Source organism: Strongylocentrotus purpuratus, unplaced genomic scaffold (genome assembly GCF_000002235.5).
Source record: "Strongylocentrotus purpuratus isolate Spur 01 unplaced genomic scaffold, Spur_5.0 spur5_scaffold_12, whole genome shotgun sequence".
NCBI lineage: Eukaryota > Metazoa > Echinodermata > Echinoidea > Camarodonta > Strongylocentrotidae > Strongylocentrotus > Strongylocentrotus purpuratus.
The window spans coordinates 8,102,857-8,120,215 of NW_022145597.1; the positions used below are offsets into that span (position 1 = coordinate 8,102,857).

General features: G+C 36.1%; 2 protein-coding genes across 4 annotated transcripts in view; one reads left to right on the forward strand and one right to left on the reverse strand.

Annotated features, from left to right (window-relative positions):
• The window catches only part of LOC105443981 (E3 ubiquitin-protein ligase TRIP12-like), a 58,532-nt gene extending 53,350 nt beyond the window's left edge, over positions 1–5,182 (forward strand). Inside the window, 1 exon segment of the mRNA XM_030981747.1 lies at positions 535–5,182. Coding sequence (XP_030837607.1) covers positions 535–731 — 197 coding nt within the window. The 3' untranslated portion in view covers positions 732–5,182.
• Positions 5,183–6,449: 1,267 nt separating this feature from the next.
• Positions 6,450–17,359, reverse strand: part of LOC578391 (multidrug resistance-associated protein 5) — a 31,395-nt gene continuing 20,485 nt past the window's right edge. For all 3 annotated transcript variants that reach the window (XM_030981750.1, XM_030981749.1, XM_030981748.1), the window contains 10 exons: positions 16,314–16,433; positions 15,031–15,160; positions 14,051–14,520; positions 13,227–13,316; positions 12,333–12,522; positions 11,621–11,780; positions 10,932–11,010; positions 10,021–10,134; positions 8,744–8,908; positions 6,450–8,395 (listed from right to left, as the gene is read on the reverse strand). In XM_030981750.1, the coding sequence (XP_030837610.1) occupies positions 8,300–8,395; positions 8,744–8,908; positions 10,021–10,134; positions 10,932–11,010; positions 11,621–11,780; positions 12,333–12,522; positions 13,227–13,316; positions 14,051–14,520; positions 15,031–15,160; positions 16,314–16,433 (1,614 nt within the window). In that variant the 3' untranslated portion in view covers positions 6,450–8,299. The remainder of the gene's footprint in view (positions 8,396–8,743; positions 8,909–10,020; positions 10,135–10,931; positions 11,011–11,620; positions 11,781–12,332; positions 12,523–13,226; positions 13,317–14,050; positions 14,521–15,030; positions 15,161–16,313; positions 16,434–17,359) is intronic.

Consider the following 17,359-nt stretch of genomic DNA (forward strand, 5'->3'; position numbering starts at 1 on the left):
GTCGGTCATTTGTCACAGGTGCAACCAACCCTATCCGTAACCCTAACTTGTAATTGGAACCAGAATTTAATTTTCGATCCCACCGCTGCCACCGTTTTAAAGGAGCAACCAACCTTATCCGTAACGATATCCCTAAATATAACCTACAACCTAATAGCAGCATACGTGTGGGCCCTAATCCTAAATCTGTCCAAAGGGAAAGCCTGAAGCCTGAAGCCTGAAACAGTGACAAAATGATGGATTTCGACCTGTACTATATGCTTGTAGTATACTGTACTATACTCTCTTTTTGTGAGTCAATTTTTTTGTGCCATTTCATAGCATATAACATTGGAATATGTGTGAAGTATATCTAGCCCTGTTTGATCCTGTTCAAATTTCATTCACATTGCCATAATTAGCGCTTAAAGACTTGATTGTAATTTGCTCTATATAAAAACTGAGTATTATTATTATTATTATCATATTAGCAGACTGTAAGAATAATTTTGATAAGAAGTTAACACTCTCTTTTTTGCACCTTCCTTGCTCCAGGTTTCCGTTCCCTGAATCCTCCTCTGACGATCGTACGTAAGATGTTCGAAGGCTCCGAGGACCCGGACAAATTCCTTCCCTCTGTGATGACTTGTGTGAACTACCTGAAGCTCCCTGACTATACCTCCATGGAAGTCATGGCGTCCAAGCTTTCTATAGCCACGCGAGAAGGACAACAGTCTTTCCATTTATCATAACCAAGGCTCCTAGAGGGGAAGGGGAAGGGAAGGAGCTCCCCGACTGTAGCACCGAGACAGCTGTTAAGCTCTCTGTCGCCATTCGAGAAGGACAACGATCCTTCCATTTATCATAACCAAGACTCCTAGAGGGGAGGGGTAGGGAAGGGAAGGAGCTTCCGGACTGTAGCACCGAGTCGGCCTCGGCTGCTAAGCTCTCTGAAGCCATTCAAGAAGGACAACAATCTTTCCATGTATCATAACAAAGGCTCCTAGAGGGGAAGGGAAGGAGCTCCCTGACTGTAGCACCCAGACAGCTGATAAGCTTTCTGAAGCCATTCGAGAAGGACAACAGTCTTTCTATTTATCATAACAAAGGCTTCTGCTATTCTAGAGGGCAAGGGAAGGAGCTCCCTGATTTTAGCACCCAGACAGCTGCTGAGCTCTCTGTCGCCACTGGAGAAGGACAATGGTCCTTTTATCATAACAGAGGTTTCCTGGATGGACAAGGGGGAGCCATGTGAAGCCAGGGAAAAAACTGTATGGATAAGGATCCTACATAGGCAGCACAAGCAATGGAGCACAAGCAGTCATCTATACCGTTGATGCAAGATAGATACGTGATCCTACACGTTCACATCGAGATCCGGAGCGAGTTGGATGTGTGTGCTTGTCTTTGAATGGGAGCATGTTCCCAATGGTCTAGATAGGAGCGCTTTCTCGGTGAGAATGTGTTCCCATTAATTCTATACAATATTTGAGCATGCTCTCATGTGTATTCCTCCGTTTAGTCCTCTAAAATTTGGGTGCGTTTCCATTCATCCCCTTGCAAGACGGGGGCATGTTCTCACTTACTAGTTTAATAATATGAGCATTGTCATTATCTGGATTGCTGCAGTCATGCTAATGTATGGATCATATTAGCTTATATACAGGCCAAATTGATTATGTATTGGTATTGAGTAAAAAATCAATACTACATATACTGTATACTCAAACTTTTATATTGTAATTGGCACTCACTACAAATAGCGTTACAGAAATTGACGACTTATGATGCCCAGTGGATTAGATAGCCATGTAATTGAAAGTGATTTTTTTGTTGTTTTTGCTTTGGAATTCATAAATGTATTTTAAAATCTAATCCGGGGGAAAGGACAGAATTATTTTGATATTTGCAAAGAATTGCAATTAATATCCACATTTTCTTTGTTTGTTTATTATTCAAGATGTAGGTACAGAATGCACAGTTAAAAAACAAACAAACGGGATTCAATGAGTCGATTTGAACGCTATCATATATCACCAATATATTCAACAGAGATAATGATTCAGGGCAGGCGATTTATGTATTATAACTTGTACACCAAAGAATCTAAATACAATGTAACTATCCTGCACTCAACAATATTCACAATATATTTATTCTTTTCCATGTATCAAACCTACGATAGTTGCTCAAGGTTTCCCCCTAAATGGACCTTCAATAGGTATATTTGCCTTACTTTTGCTATAATGCATTTCCACATTTGAAGGTTCGGGTAGAATGATATTTTCTAGGCATATTTAATCACTTATAGGGGAAGTCTAGCCTGGTATTATGTTGATTTTAATTAAACCAGAAAAATCATAGGAACTAGTCAGCGGATGTTTGAAAAAAAAATTGATTAAGAAAATAAGCAAGCTAGTTTTTAAGATCACTAAGTACTTCAAATTGGCAATGGTACAGTTTTTCATTACAAAGCATTCTTCTTTATATTTGATTTAAACAAAAAAATTGTTTCCATTTTTCTTGAAGAATAATGCGGTTTCAAACATGTGCTGAAAAAATACATGTTCATCATCGGAAGCTTTTTATGGTATTCCTTTGTTAAATACATTTATCTTAATGCAATGATGTTGATATTTGGAAAATTGGCTGATGATCAAACAAACAATACATGAATGAATGAATAAATAAATGAATTGATAGATAGATCAATACATGTAGATATTGTATAAATTATAAATAAATAAAAACATAGATAAGTAGAATTAAATGGATAGGTCCTTGCAACAGAAATCATATCATTGCCAATTTGTGTGGTGATCTTAAAAACTTCAAATCTTGTTACTTTTCATCCGATTTTGTTCAAATTCCACTGGCCCATCATAGACGTTCCTGCTTTTAGATTTTCTGTTAAATGCTTGATTTAGAATTCAAACTTCATTAAGTTGGTTGATTATTGTAGCAGTGAAATCATGCTTATATTTTGCACTGGAAGGCCTTTTATTCGTTCGTTGTTCGAACAATTTTTGATGTTTAGAGAAACCACTGTTATATTCTTTGTAAAGCCTTCATAAAGAAACGATATCTTTGTTTATGTGCTTACATAGTATATGGGAACCACTGTGATAATGTCCATAAGTGACATTAGTGCTATATGTGGTTCCTTGGCTCTCGTTTTACGTTGTATTATGTAATGATGCATGATTGTTCTCCATGCGTCTTGATCCAATGGCTTGCAATTTCCTTTTTTTGTTGTTCCAAACCTTCTGGTTTTGACAAATAAATATCAATCATAAAATTCAACAAAGTTTTCACCAAAAATCTAAAAACTGCAGATTAATGGTAGTTGCTTCAAAATTTGATTAATTAACTGTTAACAACAAAAGGCTAAGTAAAGGTTGAGATGCTGTATCTGGGTCTTGCCTTTTAAAAAAAAGGTGCGATGATTCAAATTGATCGCACCTTGATATATCAATGGCAAGTCTGTACCATTATAATAAAGATATAGGAGTTTGTAAGTTTGCGATTGAATGGAACAAAATTGTCAATCAATCCTGCTCAACTGCAACTCTTCGTAAGACAGACAGGGCCCTCGTCTGTTAGGAATTCGAATTTGGTTGATCGTATTGCCCCACATGTGCATATCTATGTGGTGCTTTTTCAAGAAAAGGATAATATGGAGATTGAAAGTGTCAATGGAAAAAGATGAAAAATGCTTTATTCTGTATTCAATACAGTTTTCAAAGTCACGCTGTGATCTTTACACTTCAGTTGCACATCGTTCATAAAAAAATGCACAAAATGATTTCTGTATTCACTTTTTCACTTCCATCAACTGCGGCACACATGAACACGTGAAATGAGTTATTTTCTCCGCTAGAAGCATCATTTTTGTACACATTGAACAACGGATTGTTTTGTACAGCGTATTCCCACACGTACATGCTCATTTTGTTGGTTTAATGTTGCCCCAAAAAGGAAACTAGCACAGTCACGCTACATTTACTTGGTTATTTTAATTCCTTCATGATTCACAAATGTGTTGCTAGGTCAGGGCAGAGTTAGGGTAAGGTCCTGAAAAATAATTTTGTTTTAAGCATGTCATTTGCATTTTGCAATGTGTTCAAGTTGTCTAGAGAACATATGATGAAGAACTACATATTAAAATATTTGATGCCATAAATTATTTTTGTCCATCAAAAGTTACGAATGAAGCCTTTAAGAAAATGTCACATCAATGCATGCTTTGTTTGACCTTATTTTCGGTTGCGAACCAGCCTTTACCAATTTGAAGTATCGAGCTTCAGCGGACAAGGATATTTGAAATAAAAGAATGATATAAGTTGTTGCTACCTTGTTTGGCGTCCAACAATAAAGGATAGAGCAACGTCGATCTGGCGCTGCTCAGTGGCTGCCGGGCTCACGATCAATTGGGCAAAAAGAATTTCCGTTTCGGTTTAATAAAATTTGGAGTGGACTATTAGGCTATTATTATCATTAAACTTGATGATACTATGGGATTACTAAACAATATCTTAAGTGTATTGTATGTGAAAGACGTAATAATTAATATGTTCATAGAGAATTATAATATTTAGGATATAAGAATACTAGCAGTATTTCTGTAGAACATTGATTTCTTTTTCTTTTTTTTGCATATTTACATTTCAATTCTCACGCACTTGTATAAATATGATGAAAATAATATGATGATGGTATTAATGATCTATGTGATGAGGCATATGATAGGCAACAGTGATACGATGTATGACACAAGTACATTAATGTATACCGGTACACTGAAAATGATACGATAAATACATTGATGTATTACACTGAAAAAATAATTTTTGAAAATAACTGATGTAAACTTTTCCTGTCACTATCTATTGTGAGGTGTATGTTTTTGATGCAATGATGTAAAAGAAATATAACTTTTTTTTCTCTCTCTTCTGTAATTAATGCGTGATAAGAGTGACTTGGTGAATGACGAGCTTACTAATGAGTTTGTCGGAACTCTGTCGGTGGATATTATGTGAAAGATTTAAGTTTTTTTCTGTTTTTTTGCTAGTTTTTTTCATTTCTTCAACCTTTTTCTTATTGATTTTCTGTAAGTTGTCAAGATGCTGTGTAGACTACGATATGAGAAACAAAATGCACTTAAATGGGTTCAATAAAAAAAGAAAAATATGACCAAGTTAAATCCGAGTCGCAAGTTGTTGTATATATTGTGGTATCGTGGTGTTTTGTGAATTTGATATGAACGGGCAGATCAGTCGGACTGCTGAGGAAGACACCAAAGAGACACCAGAGAGACACCAGACAGACACCAGACAGACACCAGGGCCCTGTCTTACAAAGAGTTACGTAAGTCCTCCAATCAATCTCAAGTTGCAGTCTCCTATCTCTCATGTAAATAGTTGCGATTGATATCATTTGCAAATAAGTTGCGATTGATATCAATTCTTCAATATAAGACGGGCCTAGATGAAAATAAAAAATTTACACGATTCTGAATGGCCAAAATCAGTCAATTTGGAGTTTATTTGGCAGTCTGACTGAGATATGACATAAGTTGAGTGTATGGAGAGCAAAAAAATAGAGAAACGAGTATGAGAGTGTGAACAAAAATAAGAAAATATGAATTTATCAAACTTGATATGGGGCTTTCAAGCTGGCAGTGTCTCTGTGATGTTTTGTTTTACAATTCTCCCATCTTTTTACCATGTATAACGGGTAATTATAATTCTACAAATTTCTTTTTAAAGTACATTCTATGATAGACAGTGTTCTTTTCAAGAGGGCAAACAAAAGGTATTCATGAAGCCCCTCCATCACTTTGAGAGTGATTATTCTAAACTGCACAAAGTGGGACTTCTCCATGTTTAAAAGATCAGTGGATATTTGGGGGGTCATTTGTACAATATATTATCTATGAACTGGTCTACTGTTGCCTGAACGAAACTCACCAAAACCATACAATTTTTTAAAAGGGGAAGTCCACCCTGATATTAAGTTGGTTTTAATAGAAGCCGAAAATGAGAGAAACGGGTCTGTAAAAGTTTGAGAAAAAAACAATTAAAATAAGAAAGTTATGAATTTTTGAATGTGCGATCAGTCAAACACAGTTACTCTTTGACGAATTTTGTAAGCTCCCTTCCCATTTACCCTGTATTTGAAAGCTTCAAAATTAGTATTCTCCCTTGTATGAAACAAATCTATTCCATCATCAATAACTAAGAAAACGAAAGTTTATGAAATTTGTCTGTACAGAGCATATTGGAGAGATTCACAAGTGTTCATAACTTTCCTATTTTTAATTGGATATTGGTCGAACTTTCATTAATTTGTTTCTCTCATTTTTCTGCTTGATAAAAATACCCAACTTAATGGTTGGATGGACTTCCCCTTTAAAACCACATACTGCAAAAGGCATAGAAGTCATAAAATCATGCATATACACAATATGATTCTTGTTCTCATAATTTATTATCTCATACACGTATATCTGGAGACAGCACCATTCAACTTTACATTCATATCTTCTTATACAATCAAATAAAAAGAATATACCAATTCCATAACTTCTCTTTCTCTGTTACAATATATACAAACAATTGAACACACAATCGTACAGTACATCATTAGCTTCTCGTTGAAGTATACATAGTCATTGAAATAAGAACAATATAAATATTGCGTACTTTCTTGAGAGTTCAAATATAACTTTGGCATTTCATTATTCTTAATTAATTTATCAATTCCCTGGAAGTTAATTGTATCATACAAAAGCTTTTACTAATTTAAGAATGTATAAATACTATCATTTTTCGTTCAAGGAATAATGAAGTACTTGAATACCGCTCAAAGAATAACTAAGATAGGAAGGAGAAGAAAATGAGAGCATCGTAATTTGAATAAATCTCACGCTGAGATGATGCAAATATCTCATTTTGGGCAGAAGACAAAAGCCCAGTCTGTAATGATAGTAACAGCAAAATTGGCAGTTTATCTGTGAATCCCACTGATTTCAAAAGATACAAATATAGAAATATTAAGGCAACACTGCCATCACACATCACATGTTTCAAAATATACTTCTATTCTCTCTTGTAGTATGCAAAAATATACAGAACATCTGTTGATATTTAAAAGAATTAGAGCGCAAACACAATTCTTCAAAGCATATATACTGCTTGATAATACTTTATATTATCATTTTTTATCCCTAATTCTGCATTTGTAGGCATTTGAAAGTTTACCTCATATTCTATGGGTGGTTCCCATAGATTTATCATGGTTAATACACATCAGAACTTCTCTGATTGCTGAACAATTACAAAGAAAACACTGCATTTTTTGTAGACAAAAAGGAATCCATTAAAAGAAAAAGAAAATACAACTGAAACGAAAACTTGTCATTGGGAATATACCAAAAACCAAATGAGACTATTTTCTAGAGTGTCTTATATTGGCATTCATTAAAAACATGAGCTACAATTCAGCTCTGTGTATTTCGGAATTTGCACCTCGTTTATGTGTTCAAAGGCAAAACTTGTGTCAATGATCAAATTGAAGCAGAAATACATCCTTGATAATATAAAATGGTCCTAACTTTGTTACTTGTTGCAGTAATCGACCAAACAGCAGCTCCTTAGAAGCTATATATAACAGATCACATCAAGTGTTGAAGAATGTACCAGAGTACATACCTGATTACTAGTTGGCATTTATTTATTTCTGACTTTTATACAGGATAGCACATTTTTTTCACCAATAGTGGTGGTCTTCTAAAAGCAAACAAGAAAACAAGAAAAACATGTTTATTTGAGCTTTCTCATCGTTATACTGTCTGTATGTTTGGCCCCATTTATTTTCAAATGAAGTTTACCATCAATCGCTGCAGATATTTAACAAGAATTTCATACATGTTGAAACTATACCATTATTTTATTCATTTTACATAGCAGCTACTGGTAAAATCAATTGTAAACAAAAATTAAAATAGCAAAATTAACATCTTGCATTATCAATCCATACAGCTTTTGTTTATCCAACCTTAGCATAGCATACTTACACATTCTATGGGATTCAAGTCCAAATCAACTTGGCTAGTTTGAAAAATTCAGAAGAAACTTTGGACGATCTTATATTACAAAAATAACTTCATATGAAGAGCTGCATGCAGTGATCTTCAACATACATCACTAGTAATGAATACCAGTCCATATTAAAGTACATATGAAAAGATGACCTTGTTGAGGTCATATAAAGTATGTGACACAGGATGACCTTGTTGAGGGAGGTCAAAGGGTAGTGTTTAACGATTCTGGGCTGATTCAGCTGCTGCCACCATACCACTGAATAGAGAGTTGGGATTGGCGAGGAGAGTGCTTGGCTTATCAAACTCCGCAACCTGCAGATGAGAAAAAAAAGTATAAGAAAGAAAAATATTTGTTAGCGAGTTTAATACAATATATGTTTCCCTACAGTAATATTATATTTGTTTATCCACCCTTAGCTAGCATACGTTTAATCAAACATTCTCTGGGATTCAAGTCCAATTCAACTTGGCTAGTTTCAACATATATAGAGCATATATGTATATATAAGCTGTTTAGAAATAGAGTATTATCAAGTTAAAAATGCATTATCACAGAGTCTTACAAGAAACTATTAAAAAACCAATAAAAAGAGGACAATTTCCTCCAACTTTACGATCACTCCTTCCCCTCCCCCCAAGAGACTGGTGACTCTTTCTTACCATTCCATCGTCCATAACCAGTACTTTATCTGAATCAAGGATGGTGTTAAGTCTGTGTGCAACCGTGAGCATGGTACAGTCTTTGAATTCTTCTCTAATTGTCTGCTGGATCAAGGAGTCTGTCTCTGTATCAATGGCTGCTGTAGCCTCATCCAACATCAAGATCTGAAGAGAGATAAAAAAAAAAATATGAAGACAATGTCAGACTTAAAAATAGGACAAAACAGAATATGTAGCTTCAGTTATGACCCCATTTTATGTCACTTTACTTTCCTGTACCCAGTTTACAGTACTTTATATTAACTTATCAATGTTTCATTCAGTTTGCTCCATCATATCGCATGGAATTGTTGATACAGTCTAAACCAGAAACAGAAAGAACACCGTGTTCTAGTAAAAAGTCTTTATTTTGTGTCCTATTAACTTACAAACCATCACAAAATCTTACAGGGAAAGGTCATTTTCATAGAACGCTTTGTTCCAGTAAAAAGTCTATATTTTGTGTCCTACAAACTGTGTTAAAATCATTCGGGGAAAGTAAGTGAAAGTATGGGGTAACTTTCATATGCAGCAACTGTTTTATGGAATAACTTGTATGAAATAAAACAAGTGTCCTTCCTTATACTTCAATCAATGATGATTCCTACAATTTCGTATTGAAGAGATTATATTCTTTACCTTTAAACCTTGACTGCTAATTTAATTACTTATTAGGGATTTTTAATATCTTGATAATATGAGAGTATATGAATAAAATACAATTGAGTCATTTCTTTCACTCATCACTAATTTGGCATCTTTGAAAGAACTCTCTTCCAACCCTATACACATCATTTGTCAACAAGTAGGGATTTAGTTGTTTTTAAAGAAAAAACTGCCCATCAAAGAAACTTAAGTTTACAGACACATATATTCATAACAGTCATTAACGACCCATTCTCTTCACTCAGATTTTGAGATGAGACGTGAAAAAGATGATGATAATAATAATAATAGGCATTTCTATAGCGCCGTCTATCAAGAAATTCTATTCCGAGGTGCACTAATTATTACCCTGGCTTTAGCCTAGCTGCTATTACAGGGCTCTAGCATTTCAAGGAATTGTTTCCTGTCAGGTACCCATTTGCCACACCTGGGTCAAGTGTGGTAAATGAAGATTAATGCCTTGCCAAAGGGCATTCGGGCAGTGTCGGGGATCGAACCACGACCTTTGCATTTCAAGTCAAGTGCTTAAACCATCTTCAGAAAGCTAACGTCCTTCTAGATCTAATGCTTACCTTGCTGCCTCTCAGCAAAGCCCTCGCCATACACATGAGCTGCCTCTCTCCTACTGAGAAGTTATCGCCACCTTCTGTAACCGGAGCTTCTAACTGACTCTCGAGCGCACTGATCTATAATGAAGAAAACAGACATAAAATTACTGCTTATTGAAGTGCTGTAGATATAATTGTAGATTTACTTGTCAATTTAACATTTACTGTACAGACAATTCATCGTAATAGACTTTTTTTACTAAAACATAAATGGCTTACTAAATAAATGGTTTACTAATATAAATGGTTTACTAACACAACTGGCCCTTGCAGCCATCGGGCGATGAAAGAACTTACTTTAATTAAATTTAATTGAGGAACTTAACATTTATCTTGATCTAAGGAGACACGAATAAAAGAACTAACATATTCAAATTTAAAGCATAATTTTTCAACAAAGTTTGTTTTTGACAACCTGTAGCTTGCCCTAGGCGTATCCGACACATCATAAAATAATGTATACAGATTGGATTCTGAGTATTGCAATAATAATAAAAATCAACATTTTCAATCCCACCGCTGCCACTATTTTATTGCCATGTTGTTATTGTAATTTTTCTTACAAATTATAATATTGTTATGATTGTGTTGCTTAAATTGTGAATGTAATTGTAACTGGAATTGAATTTTCGATCCCACTGCTGCCACTATTTTATAGACATGTTATAAAAATACCACTTGTCAGATAGTAAAGTATCATCAGCCATCATGTTTCCGGTCTGGTTCTCTACTATGGCTCTCAACACATTTGTGGTACATATTTGGTAACATATGGAGGTAGTGTATGAATATATGATGGCATATATTGTGCTATTTATGACCAAATTAGAACCATTTGGGCGAAGAGACAAGAATCTTGATGGTTTAATTCTTACCCTGTCCTTCATGTAGGATCTCTCCAGGGCCTCCCAGAGCTCCTTGTCACCGTGTTCATTGAAAGGATCCAAATTATACCTGCAGAAGAAGAAGAGCAAATGAAAGTTATTAATCTTCTGATCTGAAGAGAGGCATGTATCAGGTCTTCCTTCTTCCCAAATTTAAAGACTACAACTCCTTCAAAATTCTGCAGCGCGACTTGTTACACACACAAAGAAAAATGAATCAATAACTCCCAGTCTTAAGAGATCTTCATTGGTTACCCATCAAGTCTTGTATCCAATGTATCCAATCCAAAATACTTCTATTAACCTACCAATGTTTACATCAACTCGCTCATTTTCACCTTACCGAATTGCTAACTCCATATAAACTAGATAGAATACTACGTTCCAGTTCCAAGTCCCTGCTTTGTGTTCCACAAACAATGACAAAATCATACGGGGAAAGGTCCTTTTCATATGCAGCTGCTGTTTTGTGGAGCAAGTTGCCTGAACAACTGAAATGTATAGGATCCTATAAAACCTTTATCAATTCTCTGAATACATATCTCTTCACCACTTCATAAATAATCAGAATCATGAACCCAGTGCATTGCCATGGAACAGGGCCCGCACGAAGCCCAAATGCGACTTGGGTTATTGTTGCACTTTTTATGTGATGGTAAAAAATCGGTCTGATAGCCTACCTGACAGTTCCGATGAAGAGAACAGGATCTTGAGGGATGATGGAGAGCTTAGAACGAAGATCATGAAGACCGATCTGCTTTACGTCGATTCCGTCAATGATGATCTGCCCACTGGCGCCCTCTACCAATCGGAACAAGGCAACTCCAAGGGTCGATTTACCTGCAAGCCAAAGGGACATAATTATGAATGTATGAAATTAATCCCAACTATTGAAAAAAAAACAACATAAATGCATGCCTCAAGAGCCTAATCAAAATAACATTTATAATAAAATATAGGGACACAGCTCCTTACTACATTGTATGTATGAAATATATGCAGGTAATAACCAATTCTACAGAAACTGTCGATGATGATGATCCATAGCACTTGTATGCATGGCGCCATTTATCTTTTTCAAACATTCAAAGGTGCCTGCTCCTCCAATATAGTCACGGAGTACACATTTGCTTGAAAAGATGGGTTTGAGGCCTGACTTAAAGCTTTCTAGTTTGTTGGTGTCGCAAAGAATAAAAGGGCGGGAGTGCCAGAAGGGTGGAGCAACTGTTCAATATAATTCTATACCATCTGAGCTAGGGTATTAGAACTCTAGCCCTCTCAGACACCTCAAAAAAAAAATCATTTGCTGTGAGCCAAGATGGAATCAACATTGTATACAATAAACTGAATTAATACCCTGCTTAATCAAGAATTTATGATCCCATATCATACCTGATCCTGTCCTGCCCACGATGCCAACCTTCTCATTGGGTTTGACGACGAGCTTGACGCCCTTCAACACAAGAGGGAGCCCATCCCTGTAGCGCATCTTGAAGTCTCTGAACTCTATCTGACCCTGATCTGGCCATTGCTTGGCCGGGCGTTTGTTCTTGATTACCCTGGGTGCCTCTGCAACAAGATTCTGCATGGAGATAATGTACAAGATTAAAGCAGGACTATACACTACTTGTAGCTACCTGCGCCCTCTATATAGTAAACAATGCGGTACCCATACCCATTGGTCCCCCATGGTCCTCTTTTTCTTATGTTAATCGAGAGCTGATATGATGAGATAACCACCTGTCAGTGAACAGGCAGGAAGGTCTAATCCCTCCAGGTCAAACTAGTGCAGATAGGCTTTAAGGAAGGTTGAATAAAGGTGGTGACATGAACTTTTACCTGGCAACCTGTCACAGTAGAAATTAGGAATATCTAAAGGGGAAAATTAGGAATATAGTCTATTTTGTATTTTCACACGGAATATTTCAGAAAAAGAGAGGAATCTAGGTTATAGAATAGCTTGAAGACCAAAAAATAGGAATGGTTGGCAGTGTTTAAAAGTTTGAATTCGCTTCCTTTATATTAAATAGAAAGCATTGCAAAATATATTTTCATTTTCTGATGTGTAGTTATTTGGTATAACAATTTACTTTTATAGGGGGGCGGGGAGCACAAACTAGTTTGTACTAGTACTTTCACATCAGAAAGTACTTTTATGGAATTCTAAAGATAAATCATATATGTAATTACGGAAGTGAACTGGTATACATGTATCTAGAATTAGAAAATATCTTTAATATATTAATATGAGTGGAATTGAAAAAAGATTTAAAAATTCCCTCTTACCTTCATGTAGCTCTGGATTCTTTCTACTGATGTGAAGCGAGCTTCTGTTTCTGAGGCCATGAGAACCAACATCTGGAACATACCCGTCAACTGTGAACGGAACAAAATGAATACAGTTAAAAAATGTTTGAATTGAATCAAGAATTTGCTTTTTATCAAGTACATGTAGTGCGCCTTAGTGAGTCAAAGAGTTCATGATTATGTTATGTTCCCACCTATCGCATTAAGGAACAAATTCAACTTATTTTATTCCTTTTTAAAGCTATACTTGCAATTTTTTCCAAAACGTGGTACAGAAACATCTCCATCCTATGGATATATATATATTGCAATTTCATCAATGTGAAGTATAGATGCGTAATCAAATATGATGGCATTCATCTTCTTATAAGTATGAAATATCAATGATATTTCCATTGGAATAACATTTCATAGTGTGCAAACCTCTGATCTGGGGGGTATTTCACAAAGATCCTAAGTCAAACTTAACTCTAGGTTGGATATAAAAATTATGGAGAGCCATTTGTAGCCTTAAAATAAAATATATTCAAAAGCGAAAATTCAAGTATTTAGACTTTTCATAATTTCACATCAAGAACATGAAATTTCCTTGATAATAGAAAATATGAATGATTTGAATCAACATTTTATGCCTTGTGAAATAAGTTTTACAACATATTTTTTCACAGATGGTAACGGCTTTCCATAATTGTTAAGTCCAACTTAGAGATAAGTTCAACTTAGGATCTTTGTGAAACACCCCCCTGTATAGGCCTACTCATTGAAAAATACACCGTATCAACAATTATTTATCAATCAATTACCTGAACGGTGTATGACACAGCAAGACCTGCCGTTGCAGAATCGATCTCACCGTGGTACAAGACCACAAGGAGATGAGCAACGAAAGCGAGAAGGATGACAAGAGTCTCCAGCCTCACGCCAGCCCACCGAGCAGACATCCTGAAGAACATGTACGGCAGGGCGTTCCCGTCGAGCAGCATGCGGAACCTGACGATGAAGTCGTCCGTCTTGTTGTAGGCATGGATCGTGGAGAGGCCTTGGACGGTGGCGGAGATGTGCGAGAACCACGGCGAGCGGGTGATGTTCTCGATCCGCTTGAGATCGCGGATGCCCTTGCGGTAGTAGCGCAGGATGATGATGAAGATGATGAAGGTCGGGATGATGATTGCGATGAAGATGGGGAAGATGATGCAGATCACGATGAGGGCGAAGGAGACGAGGAAGATGTTTTGGAGGAAGAGTTCAAGGTTGAAAGGCAACAGCACATCAACTGCAAGAAAGGAATAGTTAATTGGATTAGTATTAATGCTGATATAACAACTTCCATTCTAATAAGCATTCTCTTTGGTTGTCATGGTGTTGAGTATAGACAATGCTTGACTGGAGGACAGTGATCTGTGAATAATGAGCTGAAATGTTCAATCCCACCACTGCCACCGGAAACTGGCCTTTAAAAAGTGAGTGAGCAGCATAAGCGCATGCCTAGTAGGTTGTTATTATTTCTGCTAGGATGTACTAAGTATAGATTTCCTGAGATTCCTTGACAACACAGATAACACATATTCAATTGTTTTCTAGCTATATATAATTCAATTTTTAAGATCCATATTGTATGCATTGTTGAAATGTTTGCATTTCCAAATCATCTTTTCATTCCTAAAAGCTAGTTTACATAGCGTTCCATTCTTCAAAATGCTCTTGAGTTTTTGAATTAGATTGTTTTTCTTAAAAAGACGGTTCCATCAAGTAGATACATGCCATGACAAAGAAAGATATTCACCTTCGTCCAAATCTTTGGAGAATCTGTTGAGAATACGACCAGTGGGCGTGGTATCGAAGAAACTCATCGGTGAGCGGAAGACGTTGATGAAGACAGTGTCGTGCATGTGAGAGGCAGCTTTCAGCGTTACCTGGCAAGAAGCAAAAGGACAGGTGGATTCATAGATAATATAATTATCTCACAGAAATGATTGCTGCTTTTTATTTCTCTTAAAGGCATCGTTTAACAATGTTAAATCTGTGATACATAGCCCTACGTGTTATCAGTGTCTGTGATATGGTGTAATATTGAAGCCCTAAAAATTGTGCTTCAAGATGATCATGAAGTGCCTCAAAAAAGTAAAAATATTTGAATGACCGGTTTTACCATACTCATTTTCCCCAATAGACTGTAGTGTAATAAAAACCGTTGGAAAAACGTTTTTTTTAATTTAGATTTCAAATCATAAATATCTTGATAACCAGATACCGGCAGGCGATCATCTTGTTAAAGTCATGGGATTCCTGACTGGCCTAAAGGTTTATAATTATGATTTCAGAATCTGAGGAATGTTACTGAGTCAATAATAACCAAAGGTTAGAGTCTGAGCTCATCAAGTCAAGTAAATTTGGAGCACATACACTGGATATCTTGAGCATAAGAATCTGCTTTGGATACTCAAGAATCTTGTACATGGAATAACACAGTGCCATCTTGACCACAATTTTTTAAAAATAAAATATGTATAGTTGAGAATTAAAAAAGTACCAAACAGAGTATATTGTTAATCCCATTTTGTGATTTGACTGGGGGTTATATGAAGATACAAAATTATTAGTCAATATCTCCTTGTGCCTTGTTTGTAAATTACAGATTAAGAGTTCTATAACTTCAAACACTTAACACATCATGACTGACATCAATATAATAATAATAATAAATTGTTTCTTTTATAGCGCTATATCCAATTTAGATCTGATCAAAGCGCTTCACAAAATAAATAAGTCAATGAGTTAAAACTCAACAACAAAAATGATTGAAAATGTAATGCAATTAAATACAATGTAAATACCGGTAGGTGTGTTTTCAGATGCTTCTTAAATAATTCAACTGACACTTTTCATAACAGGCAATACTGACAGGGACCAATATTGAAGCTATTCAATATATTCTTGCAATGAATATTCACAACCATAGAAATATATAGCATGATATGATTCCAGCAAGTTCTTAGATTACAATGCCATTCTCATTATGAAAGTAAATCTTGTTAAGTGTGAAATAAAAAATGAAATATCGCCTACCTTCATAAAGACAAGACTCTTGAATGCTCCGAACATCATGATAACAATGAGAGAGAGGCCGTAGATCAACTGATATTTCTGAGCGTCAGGATTCAAACCAATGTCACCGTCAGGGTCAGTCTGTGGGGGTCAAGAAAAGAATACATAAATTAGCATTAGAATGCATACATTAGCATTAGAATGCATACACTAGCATTAGAATGTATACATTAGCATTAGAATGCATACACTAGCATTAGAATGCATTCACGAGCATTAGAATGCATTCACTAGCATTAGAATGCATACACTAGCATTAGAATGCACACACTAGCATTAGAATGCACACACTATCATTAGAATGCATACATTAGCATTAGAATGCTCAAAATGAAACCTGCACTAAGATTGTCTGTTCATGCAGAACCAGAAGGGGCTTTAACTTTGTCTTAGAGTATATAAGCTAATTGGTTGGTCGTTTTGTGGAATCTGAAATATTTCCCCCCTCCCCCTCCCATAGATATTGTTCATGCATGGGAAGGAAATTTTCAGAGCTCCATTGACCGAACTTGTGTACACATGCCGCAACTATCTGTCTCAATGTGCTATGGTCTACCCTTGCCCCCTACCTATCCTAAATTACCACTTCCATTATCCATAGTACTACTCTACCCTAGCCCCTACTCATGTACTTTGCCCCTATATACTCTCCTCTGTACCCTCACTCACTTCCATCATTAGCCGTGCATGTACCAATGCCCCTACCCCCCCCCCTTAACCCAACTCCTCAAGAACTATTTACCATTTACCTTAACCAGCTAGTAGCAATATTACACTATCCGACTAATCTACCATTGCCTCTATATACCCTCCCCTTAACCCTCGTTCCACATACATATTGTTGAGTGTGATAGAATATACTAGTGCTATCTCACATACCCATACCATGCACTAGCCTAACAATCAATGCACCTGCCCCCCCCCCCCCCCTCTGAAAAACCCCTTTCCACACCCCTACCACCTCAACAACTTACCCCCATTCCCTTGAGTGAGGCAGTGAAAGGGGT